The sequence below is a fragment of the Elaeis guineensis genome, chromosome 10 (genome assembly GCF_000442705.2).
Source record: "Elaeis guineensis isolate ETL-2024a chromosome 10, EG11, whole genome shotgun sequence".
In the NCBI taxonomy this organism is placed as follows: Eukaryota; Viridiplantae; Streptophyta; class Magnoliopsida; order Arecales; family Arecaceae; genus Elaeis; species Elaeis guineensis.
Window position 1 is genome coordinate 78,267,849 of NC_026002.2, and position 12,854 is coordinate 78,280,702.

General features: G+C 39.4%; 1 protein-coding gene across 3 annotated transcripts in view; it reads right to left on the minus strand.

Annotated features, from left to right (window-relative positions):
- LOC105052175 (protein ANTI-SILENCING 1) overlaps positions 1–12,854 on the minus strand; it is a 64,931-nt gene that overhangs the window by 13,885 nt on the left and 38,192 nt on the right. For all 3 annotated transcript variants that reach the window (XM_010932908.4, XM_073244547.1, XM_010932907.4), the window contains exons 3-5: positions 11,867–12,271; positions 5,081–5,249; positions 4,378–4,994 (exon numbers count right to left, since the gene is read on the minus strand). In XM_010932908.4, coding sequence (XP_010931210.1) covers positions 4,378–4,994; positions 5,081–5,249; positions 11,867–12,214 — 1,134 coding nt within the window. In that variant the 5' untranslated portion in view covers positions 12,215–12,271. The remainder of the gene's footprint in view (positions 1–4,377; positions 4,995–5,080; positions 5,250–11,866; positions 12,272–12,854) is intronic.

Consider the following 12,854-nt stretch of genomic DNA (forward strand, 5'->3'; position numbering starts at 1 on the left):
CACTAGATGATTATGCTGATGAAGATGACGATCCGATCAACGGATGGCTTGCAGGTCAACAGCAGGAGCCAAAGTATGATGAACCAGAGCCCCCTCCACGACCAGCCAGTGTGGTAGCTAGGAAAATCAAGATGGATTCAAGGCAATGAGCAAAAAGAAATATTCTACATAAGATTCCAGCTGATCAGCTACAGCTTGAGGGGACGCAGAGGACTCATTCATCACATGACTCGATGTCCGATATATCTTCGTAAAGATTTGAGCAAGAAATATTTAAACAAGATCGACGATCAACAATAAGACATCCATCCTTCCAATCACAGAAAACTCAATCACAGATAGACACAAGGGGAGAAAGAAAAGACAGTTGCACGTGCACCACTCTCGAGAGTACAAGAACTATTTGGCTCAGATTCGAAGATCAGAGAGTGATAATGGTACTAGTAGCAGTAGTCATGGATCTGATGACTAGAGAAAAACTGAAAAAGAGACCACTGCTTATGAGACAGCCGCAGGATGATATTCGATTCATCGATGAGTCCTAATTTACATATGCTACACAAGATAGAGACCATGATGGACGAGTCGATAAAGATCGTGGAGAGCCGATTTCATATAGACGACGGACTCCTATAAGTCGTCCAGCACACGATTCAGCTGCAGACGATCTTATACGAGTAGAATTCATGAATATATCTGGATCATTCTCGTATTATGGATCCTATTATCCGCATCCACCTTATGATTCATATGGATATGGTGCATCCGAAGCATCGTCTTCCAGTGGTTACTATCCTATACAACCTGGAGCATCTTAGGAATCAGATTTTGCTACCAACATACTTGGATGGGCTTCTCCACAGCCATACCATCATCTCGAGAATACTTCTCAGAGCTAGAATTTGAGAGATCTGAGATGTCTTACAATCCAGAGGATGCCTTATGGGATGAATATTCAGAAGTATAGTGCTTCTTGGTTAGAGGGATAGATTGATGTTCTTTCAGACCATACCAATGATCCAGATATCTACGAGCATCGCAGACACTCGATGAGATATTAAATACAGAACAGATCTCATAGTTAGTATATCATACTTTATGCTTTGTACTTTAAAAGTATAGATACATTTTAATACATATTTATATATATATTTTTTAATTTTAGGATGATATAGTTGTAATATAATGTAAATAAATATATATTTAAAATTTTGAATCAAAATTCTATGTACCGCTATCGAACTCAAAAATTAAACTCAAATATGTCAATAATATACAATATAATATAATTTTGGGATCATAATTATAAATTAATAACTTAGAGATCCAAAAAAATAAAATAAAATAAAATAATTATACCGATATCAAACCGACATGCCGGAGCGTACCATGTGTCGGTATGGTATGGTACCGATATCATACCGTACCAACCTGATGCCGATACGGATATCGATATCGGTACAACGAACCTTGCCTGATACCCATAGAATCTGTTTGGAGATGTGCACAACTGAACTTCCATGCACACATGATCAAAAATAGATGTAACTTGAAAGCAGAGTGAAAAAGAAATACTAAACTATGTAGCATGATACATCACTATGAGAAGACTTATGTAACAACCTAAGACCTCACCCAAAAAGGCTTGTCGGAAAGTATTATTCAGGTTCCTTGATCCTGCCAAAAAGGCTTGTCGGAAGGTATTATTCAAGTTCCTTGATCCTGTATAAGTATCCAAGTTCTTTCCAACGAATAAGAGACAAAATATATGCTCGCACAAGTCCTCACACTCCTCTCATTTAAGCCCTAGCATCCTCGTCAGGCTAAGGGTCCAAATTCATGCATCCATTCACAAAAATGGTCAGCCTATGGTCGTCCTAATGAACTTATGCTATAGTATCCCCGGTCCACATAAGTTATGCACTGGATCGGCTCTAATACTATCTATCACAACTCAGGATGTCACCCAAACAGACTAATGGAAGGTATTATTTGGATTCCTTGGTCTTGTATAAGCAAAATTTTAAATCCTATAAGATGGAGTTGTCTCGAATTTTTTCATGGAACGAGACATACCGTCGTCCCATCCCATCTCAACACTTGGATCAGGGGATGTCTTAAGACGTCTTAATCGAGACACTGGGATGCTAGCGGGACGTCCCTATTCTGACATATGAGATGATAACCCATCCAGGTGTCCTGCGGGATATCCCGCTAGGACCTGAATCCTTGCAAGTACTTAAAATCTTCTTAACAAGTAACCAATGTGGGACTAAATACACACCTACATAGATCCTCACATATAACGGTTATTCGCTGGAAAGATCTTGATTATTTATAGAGGGCTAGAGATCCAAATAACACCTTTCAGCTAGCCTTGTTGGATAAAATCCTGAGTTATTACAAATGGTATCAGAGCTGATACAGCCCATAACTTATGTGGACCAGAAGAGATATTATAGCACAAGTTTATTGGGGCAACTACGGATCGATCACAATATTTTTAAATGAATGCATGAATTTGGATCCTTAGCCTAGCAAGGACGTCAGGACCCAAACGGAGGGGAGTATGTAAGAACTCGTGCAAGCGTATATTTATTCCGTATTAATTATTCATTGGAAAGATCTTAAGTACTTATACAAAACAAAAAAAATTAAATAATACCTTCCGACTAGTATCTTTGGATAAAATCCTAGGTTATTACAGTTTAATAAGACAAAAACTAAATGGTTGCATTTTATGACCATCGTACACTTTGCAATCTCAACATAATAACTTCATTTTTTTAGTGCATACACCTATCATGGTCCACCAGGTAATAACTTGTTTGTTATTTTCAATCCAACAAGTAAACCGCAACAGGCAAGCTGTATCCTCTTATTCTAAATTAGCTTGATCAATTTTTTTTGCCTTTCTTGCTTTTGTACTACAACTCTTTATCGAGAAAAAAGCCTACCCATGGTTCACCAAATCGGCCCAAACTAAATGGTTCGGAGCGTGCCGAACCGTATCGATGGCCAACGAGTGCAGTTCTGGCATCTGATTCAGAACACCGGCATAAGCGAAGCACAGGAGGAGAAAAGAGGAGAGAGAAAAGAAGGCAGGGAATGAGAAGGAAAAGCTGATGGTGGCCCACTGAGGTCGCCACTCCGAACTTCACAATCCACGAGATAAATTGAGAAGAGAGAGGGTAAGGCAGCGAGGAGGCCGTCGGAGGGCCATTGGGACTGCGGCTGCCGGACGCCCCAAAACCTCAGGCGGCCACCGTAGGATCGAAACAACGGTGAAAAAAATCTGATTAAATCGGGATGAAGCCTCTGTTTCAAACCCGTGGTGGCCACAGGGGGCTTTAGGCCATTCGACGACCTCCCCACCACCTTCTCCCTCTCCCCTTCCCCTCTCTCTCTTCTCAGTTTCTCGCAACAGCCCTCCAACGACCTCTACGGCCCTTCGTTGGACACTGCTGGCGGAGACCTCCCATTCCTTCCTTCACTCTCCCTCCCTCCCCCTTTATCTCTCTCTTTTCTTCCCCTATTCATCTTCTATTTCTGTGTCAGTTCAGACCCAGTATGGTCCAGTATGAGGGCATACCGGCTCATACTACTAGCCGATCAGCCGGCTCAGGTCCAGTTCCGTGTCGGTGATCCTTGGGCCTACCTTTTGGTACATCGAGACTTTTTCATACTTCTTCCTGCAAATTCTCAAACTTTTCTAGGTCCAACAAAGCCTTCAAGACATACCAAAAACCTTTATTTTTGTAAGCAACCAATCTTTGACAAGATGCACCACGTAAATTTTCCATTTGAGGTTTGTCAAGTTATAACACATCCACCTTAGCAATCTCATCTCTAAATGTTCATCATATGTTTAAGTTACTGCCAACAGTTTGATTCATACAATAATATTGATGTTATTGTTTGTGTTATATTATAAGCATCAAGATTTACCATCTCAGTACTGAACCCTGTACTGGCACCATCTAATTAGTGTTGGTACACAATACAGTACAAGATGGTGAAGCATACCAAATGTCAGTACAAGACGGGACCGCATATCAATTCGGTACCGGTACGGTACTGACCGATATGACAAACCTAGACAAGCATCATATTCTATCATCATGCGATGTTGATCCAATCCACAAGTGAATGATACAAGAAAAAATAGTAGGATAATTTTCACCTAACAGATGCAATAACAATCCAAAACTATCCACTAATATCCAAACTAAAGGCATGATAAAGTAGGAGGGCATATGGAGCATGCCAAAAAGGCACATATAAAGGATGGTGTATGGATAGGTCCACTCCTGCAGCCATGATCATCAACTACCACCTACAAACAATGTAAGCATCAATGCATGTAGAAAATCTTACCGCATCTGATCTTCTAGTTACTTCCAATGTTTGAGGGTCAGCCTTATTATCTTTGTCTGCTGGAACAGCAGGAGATACCTTTTTCAAGGAATTATCTAAAGCTTCAGTTTTCTTCTCACAAAGCTTCGCCTTCTCAGAAGATGCCTTATCTAAGTTCTTTGCTAGGCCATCAGTCAATCTCATTTTCTTTGAAGGTTTCTCTTCTGACCTCTGATCTCCATCACCAATAGCTTCAAACTTTGGCACCCGATCTCCATCACCAATTGCTTCAAATATTGCTTCGGCCTTCCACTTCTGATCTGGTCTTCTGGTTACTCCCAGTGTTTGAGGGCCAGCCTTCTTATTTCCATCCGCCGGAACAGCAGGAGATGCCATCTTCAAGGATTCATCCAAAGGGTTGGTTTTCTTCTCACCAAGCCTCACCTTCTCAAAGGATGCCATATCCAAGGGTTTGGCTGAGCCATCAACCAATGCAATTTTCTTTGAAGATTTATCTTCTGGCTCCTGATCTCCACCAACTGCTTCAAACTTTGCTTCAATATTTGGCTTGCGATCTCCATTACCATTTGCTTCAAGTTTTGGCTTCTGATCCTCTTTCCAGTTTAAAAGATACTTAACTGAAATACATTCAGACAGACAGATCAGAGAAAAATTCCAAGTTCGTATTACAAACACAACAAGAAAATGGCAGTGAAGTACTTGCCTTCAACATCGGCTATTCTATCTGCTATCTTTTCAGATATTTCATAGCTTCCAACATCAAATGTGCGATAAAAGATGTAGTCAGCCATAGCCAATTCTTCGCTGGAAGGTTGTCGATTCCTCTCGTCTTTTGAAGTGCAGATTACACAACATTTGCCAGCTATGGCTTCCTGATTTTTTTTAAATACAAAATGTTAAGATAATATGGCCAAATAATTATTTTCTCAAGGACATTAAAAGAAATAAAGCTGCGATGGATCCAAGCAAAATAAGTACAATAACATGCTTCCCTCCAATGAAAACACAAAAAAGTGCAGCAACCAATCAGATAAAAAAAATGGTATTGGACAAAAGAACCTTTCAATCATTGAGGGATGGTAGTTACAATGACAGGCCAACTTTGAAATATAGCAGCATAAGACATACAAAATACAACAGAACCACTTGGAAATATATCTCACTGAATCAGCATCCAGACATATGGTGGCCATTCATATTCCTCCTGGATATGTTGCAATCAATCTCAGAGCAACCCAACATAGGTGCACAAGTACACTGGGTAATTACAATACTTGATATAGATCAAGTTTGAAAGGTTTTATATAAACCTAGTTGCAAATTTTAGGGTAAACTCATTGATTTAATGAAATACTGAACATAAGGAGCCTGTAAGATGCATGCAAAAAACATATTGCCATCAATATGGAGAGGAAATACGAAAGTATAATACAAGTTGCATGATGAAGGTGAACAGTCTGCAGTCAATGCTGAGGTTAAGTGGTTGATTACAGATTGTAAACCATAAATCCATAAATGTGGCTTATATACGAATGGACTAAGACTGAAACCCTGCCAATATCCCATATAAGCTGTGCTTAACATAGTGTCGTGGGCAAAACAAAGATGAGTTCAACAAGAGTCCATGTCTCAACAAATACTAAAGCCAATCGATCTCCAGCTAAAGATTCTGCTACTCTAGCAAAGAGCTCCATAAGCAAAAAGAAAATGGGTAAGCAATTATCTTGGTTAAGTTCCTTAATTTGCCTTCTATCCTGTTTCTGTTATTTGCACCTACCAAGAGAATGCAGTTCCCTGCTTTTCGGTGTTTTTGGTTACCATAGAAAAATATATAGGAAATTTCTCTATCGATGGAACTATCTGGATTTATGGAAAAGATTATGTATAGAATCTCCATTCTCTCTCAACCAATCTTCAGTTCTTCAGCATTCTTCTCAAATCACTCGAGTTTGAACCTAACAAAGGAGAGAGATCAAAAGACAAGGAAGGGGCCAGAGAATTCTATTTGAAGAGAGAGAAATATGAGTATCAAGTTCCGCCGAACCAGTACTGGGAACCAGATCAATATCAATTGACAGATGGGGAGGTCGATGGGTTTCGAATCCGAGACCTTCAGGGACGTGCAGTCGATGAGGGATGCTTACTGGAATGAAGGGGAAGTGAGAGGGAGAGGGGAAGAGGGAGAAGAAGGGGAGGAGAGAGATCTGCTCACACAGGTTGTGAACGATGCCTCCTCCGAATCTAGTGCCCTGATCCCTTGATCCAACCCAGAAAAGTCCTCAAATCCAACCTTCTTGAACTCAAATCTGATGGCTTGGCTGCTCTTTGCTGCAGATCATCATCTATCAGGAGATAGGGAGGCCGTGGGGCTTTGTATCCACAACCTTTAGGAATAAGCAGTGAAATGAGATATGCTTACCGGAACCAAGAGAAGAACGATGGAGGGTTGGTGAAGAAGAAGAATGGAAAGAGAGAGAGAGAGAGAGAGAGAGAGCAGCTCACCTAGATCAAGAATAGTGCTTCCCTCAAATCCAAAGCCCCTCTCAATCCAACCTAGAAAGGTCCTCGAATCTAATCTTCTTGATCTCAGATTGGATGGCATGAGACGGAAAGATCAAGGGGGTTCGGATATGTGACCTTCAGCAAGGAGCAATCAATAAGCAATGCCATTGATGAGATGAACAGGCAAACACTAGGAGGGAGTATCACCATGAATGACGCTTGGTAAAAAGAAGCTATACATTCCATAGTAGCGGAGGTTGCCATAAGTGGCAGCAACAGCAATGGTCGATGACTAGAGGAGATGAGGATGACAAGGCAAGAGAGGAGAATGGCAAGAAGATGAACTGGACAGTTCAAGAGAGTGTAGTCAAGACAGAAGCTTCAAGAAAGGGCGAGAAACAAAGTGTGCCAGTAGGGAGATGAGTCAGACCAAAAGAATAAGCCATCTCAAGCAGAATCAAAGGGCCATGTTGTATAGATAACCATCCAGTTTGGGTCAATATTCAAAAGAATTACACTTTTATTTTTCCTTCAATTTCACAGTTTGCATAGTAATTTGAAACATTAAAAACTCTTCCAAACAACCTTTAGGCTAAAATTCCTTTGTGGTTCAAATTTTTTGTGGAAAATCTCAATTCCCATGAAATACCATGGGACTCAGATGCATCCAAACAGGCCGTAAGTGGTTTATTTCCAAATTGGCAACAACACTTGAAAAATTTTGAGTCCATTTGGTCGCATTGCCACTTCACATGGTTTATTTTCAGAATAGAAAAACAAGAACAGTGCCTAAGAATTTGTGAAATGAAACATAATTTGACATTTTTTGGAGAAAAAAATAGTTTCAAAATTTTCAAAAGTTTCAAGGATTATTTTGGTTCAAGGATGTAAGTGTTGTTGGTGCAGGCCAAAAAGCAACATGACATACTTTGTGCTGTGCAATGCAACGTTAGGCAAAGGGTGAAAAGATACCAAAACCCTTCCTGCCTAAAAAATAAATCCATAGCATAATAAGTACAAAAGTCAACCAAATGTCGGATAATTGATAAAAGGCAACCACAGTATGTGCCAGCTGGTATAGCCAAACATTGGCATATGCTTCTAAACCATGTTTTGGATTCCTACACCTAGCCTACCTACAAGTAGGGCGGCAAGCTGATCAGGTTGGATCAGGGACTAACACACCTAAATGCAAATCACATATGAATTTGGCCAAATAAATATATCCGAGCCTTCCATATCCATCCAGGTTAGATTGCTCATGTTTAATATTTAAAAATCAATCAATCACAATCTTTTCCGATCACATTAGGTCAAAAACAATCCAAGCACAAACCACAATAAGCATGTATAAATTGATTGCCAAACAATACCATAAGCATATTCTGCATAAGATTTGATTGATAATGACACAAATGATAATCATCAACACAAATTAATAACTCTATTAATTCTATCACTAGAAAAAAAAAATATATACTCATAGAGGGTTTTAAAATATATAAGATACCATTTTTGGATATATTCTGGTTGGTATGGTTCTTGATTGGAACTTAGTGATCAAGATCCAATCCAAACTTCTAGTAGGTCGTATTTTACAATCCAATTCTAATCGAACAAAATTGGGTGCAAATTGCAAACATTTCTAAGATTTAGGGCATGTTAGGTTTATGACCGGAATCAGAATTGAAATGGATTGGAATGGGAATCAGAAGAGCCATATTCCCTGATGTGTTTGAATCCTAGTGGAGAGTAGAGATTGGGGCATGCCCATGCAACCCTAAAATCGGAATGAAAATGGAACCCACCAACCAAACTGTTGAAATGAGAGTCACTCATTTCCATATCCATTCCCATTCCATAATCCAATTACCCCAACCAAACATGCCCTTAATGTCAATAAATGTGCATTTCATTCACGATTAGAATTGGAATCGGAATGGATTCGAATAGGAATCAGAATGGCCACATCTTTCGACACGTTTGGTTCGTGACTGGAGTCACAATAAGATTTGAATACTAGGAGATAGCATGAATGGGAAGATTGAGGTATTCCTATCCCCCTTAGAATCGGAATGGGAATAAGACCTCCAACCAAACGACTGGAATGGAAGTCACTCATTCCCATTCCAGAGCCCAACTGCTTTCCCCAAACAAACATGCCCTAAGAGTTAGGTATATATTATGAAATTTTATAGCATGTCCATGCATCTACAAACTCATTTAAAACAAAGTAACATGGAGGAATATGCCAAAAAAATTAAAAAAAAAAATATTTCCAAATAGTAAGGAAGTCAAAATACATGGTGTAAGTTGTTTTTTAAGATTGCCTCCAAGTTAATAATTATTCTTAGACTACCTAAATTTGGCTTGCATGCAAAGATTTTGTTGCTTATTGGCCTTCACATGCACTTACCTCATCCTCATTAAAGAATCCAATCTTGGAGCTAACATGGCCATCACTCAATGAAGTTAATGTTTTTTTAGATATTTTATCACCTTGCTTGTTATTAGTTTTTTCTTTTCAGAATGTTGATATGCAATTTTTGTAGATTGCATAGATTAGAACACTTATTGATTGAAAAATGCATAATACATGTAAGGATTTAGTTTTTGTAACATTTATTGTTTGCCCAATAGCCAATGTTCATGATAAATTCCTCTAATTGGTAAGATTATGAAATTATCTGGTATTGTTTGTGATGTTCATAACTTGAGCCACTCTAACAATAAAAACTATGTACAATGAACAGAACGTCCAAAGAAATGGCGAGTTGAGTATTTTTGTCATGTATCATGCCCATCCTTTTTAACATGTTTTGAGATAGAGAGAAATCTACCTGGAACTCTAATTACCCAAGAACAAATGCTTGGGGATGCACCACCTAAGCCCCAACCCAGAACCTTGGCTTGCTAAGCACAAAAATGCAAAAACTAAGCCCAGCCCCATATCACTTTAGCAAGTCATTATTGCCATCTCAATATTTTATGAAGTTTATATGGCTGAAATATCTAAAGAATAGCAAGTGTAATATGTTATCTTCAACCCAAGGCCTAAAGTACCAAAACCAACACCCATGCCGATAGGACGTTGATACCGTACAGAACAATATCGTGCCATGCCATTCTAACGTGTACCAACAAAGGGAAACCAGAAGAGAGGGAGAGAGAGGAAAAGAAAGGGGGGACATGCGAGGGGGCAAAGATCCCAGGAGGGGGAGAGAGGGGGGCCTCAAAAACCCTCCTCTCCTCCTTCGATCATCTGCAAGCCTCGTTGGGTAGAGCCTTGTTTCAAATGAAACAAAGATTCGACCAAAAGAGAGAGGCAGGGAGGGGAGGAGAGCAAGGTTCGCCGTCTCGATACCAGACCCCGTACTGGTAAAATCTTACCGCAATGTCGGTACGCGATTCGATACGGTAGTGTCGGTATGCTCCGAGACGACGTATTGGTATAAGACCGATACGGTATGATACGTCCCATACCGGATGGTACAGGACGGTACGGCATTCCATGAGGGAGAAAGACGGTCGGAAGCCCTCTCCTCCAGCCATCCGTATGGGCCGCTGAGCGGAGTCTCTATTTTGAACTCCACCTAAAGATAAGAGAAAAATTTAAAATACGGGGTTGAGCCCTTGTTTGGCTCAAAATAAGGGCTCCGCCCTATGGCCCCATAGGACGATCGAAGGAGAAGAGGAGGGCCTATAAGCCCCCTCTTTCTCTCTCTCTCTCTTCCTCTCTTTCGTTCTCCCTTTTCCTTACCAGTTTCCTGAACCAAGGGGTGGAATTGCGCTGGACCAGCCGATCCACTCCGAATACAGCTTAGTACACCCCGAACCAGACAGTTAGGGTGGTATGATGGTCCTTGCTTCAACCTTAATCTGAAGAAACAAAATAACAATTGGTCAAAGAATCTTACTTTATCACAAGTGATCTCCATGATACCCCCATTATTGTTGGCTTGTCTCTCTTTTGTTAGGTCCACATCTAACCTCTTTCTCTATATGGCTATGCATCATCATTTCTTCTCATAATCCTCTAAGTTTTTGGTCTTACCACAATTCCCATTCCCTAAGAGCCCTTATTTTATTGCAATCCATGCCACTCAACAACTCAAGGTTTAAAGAAGACAAAAGAGTAAAATAAGGTGATTAGCTTTAACAAGGCCCAACTATAAGTTTCAAGACATCAAGCATAAGCTTCATGGAATTCCTAAAAGTTTAAAACACCAAAAGTATGATTTGATAATGAGCAAGATAAAGGATGTTAGCTTCATGCTTGGGCTTGATTGCAAAAATTTGTAGGGATCAAAGAATATGGGATAATTGTCACAAATCTTTGATGTTAGCATGAAAATAGCTCGCCATACTTAGGATAGAAATTCAAGTGTCCATAAAATTTCTCCCAAAACATATTAAACAAATTTATTTCCTCCCTCCATTAGTTGTGGAAATATTAGAAGACATGTCTTTGCCTCTCAATTTAAGTGTAACAAAGACAAAATATGAGCACCTTGCACATGCCTCTTCATATGATGCGACTCACATCATATGTCCATGCCCATCATCCTCAAGGCATTGTTTTCAAGAGCCTTGCCTTGAGACATGAGGCAAAGTCAACCTCAAATAAATGTGGAAATAGGCATGCAACTAGCTCCTAAACAAATAGTGTGCAACATATAAATGGAGAAGGCAAAGTATACATACATCAAAAACAAGAATTGTTAGTTAATTATACCATGCTCACATTTCATCTCTATCCAAAAGAATGTCACCTTCATCTAATAGGAATGCTAGAACTATATTACAACAAACTATGAATTATTTAGGCTCATACTATCTCAAGTACTTCTCAATTAAGATGTAGTTTATAACGTCAAGATTGATAATTTTAATTTTGCAAAAATTGATAGCAAAACAATTAAGCAAAAGGTTACGAAGTGAAACAAACTCCAACATTATCAAGTGAAGGGACATGAATCAAATTTACCAGTGCATTGACATTGGAAAGACCGACACCTTCACCAGAAGCCATAAAGATCTCCGTCTCCAATGGCGTGTGATCTCCCAAATAATTTTGAATTTCATTTGGGCGAAAAAACCATAAAATTTTAACTCTCTTATGGCCCAGTTGTTCCCATATCTTCAATATCTTTCCGATATACGGCTCGGGCTCGCCATGCTTAGAAAGGTAAACACAATCATACAACGAGTAGTTCACATTATCAAATGTGAATGACTCATAGAATTGACAATCCCTTTTTGTACCACCAATTCCTCTTTTTTTACCCCAATGAAATTGAATATCATCATTACTTCGGTCCTCCGAATGAGCCATTGCTTGACTAGCTTCAAACCGAAGCAAATGAGGCTCAAATTGGTGGTCCTTAAGAGCCTAACATAAAAAGAAAGACAACATGTCAATGTCAAACAACAATTAGAAAGTATGAAGTAACATATCGATGGCAAAGTAGATTGTATTAGTTTGAGGGAAGTTTAAAAGATGAGTGACATCAACGAGGCACCGTAAAAAGAAAAAAGATCGAAAGTTCCCAAAGAAAGCCTAAAAGACATTGAAAATGCCTAGCAAGGTGAAAAGAATGTCTGTTCAGTGACCATAAGAAGCCAAAAACATAGTCATCCTATAGAGATAATTAAATTTTTGAGAAAATGAAATAGTAAATAAGCTATGATGAAATATAAATAAAGGCAATGATCCCACTGAACAGTTGCAACAAGATGTTAAAGGAGGAAACATCATATCTATCTTATACATTTTTATGATTCTAACTCCAAAAATATAAATGGAGTCAATCACAGATAAAGGGTAGCCCAGTGCATGAGGCTCCTAGTATTGCATGAGCTAGAGAGGGTCATGGCACGCAGCATTACCATCATGTGCCATAACACAGCTTCCATGTTTCAAACTTGAGACCTCCAAGTCATAATAGAGGAACCTTACCATTGCACCAAGACTC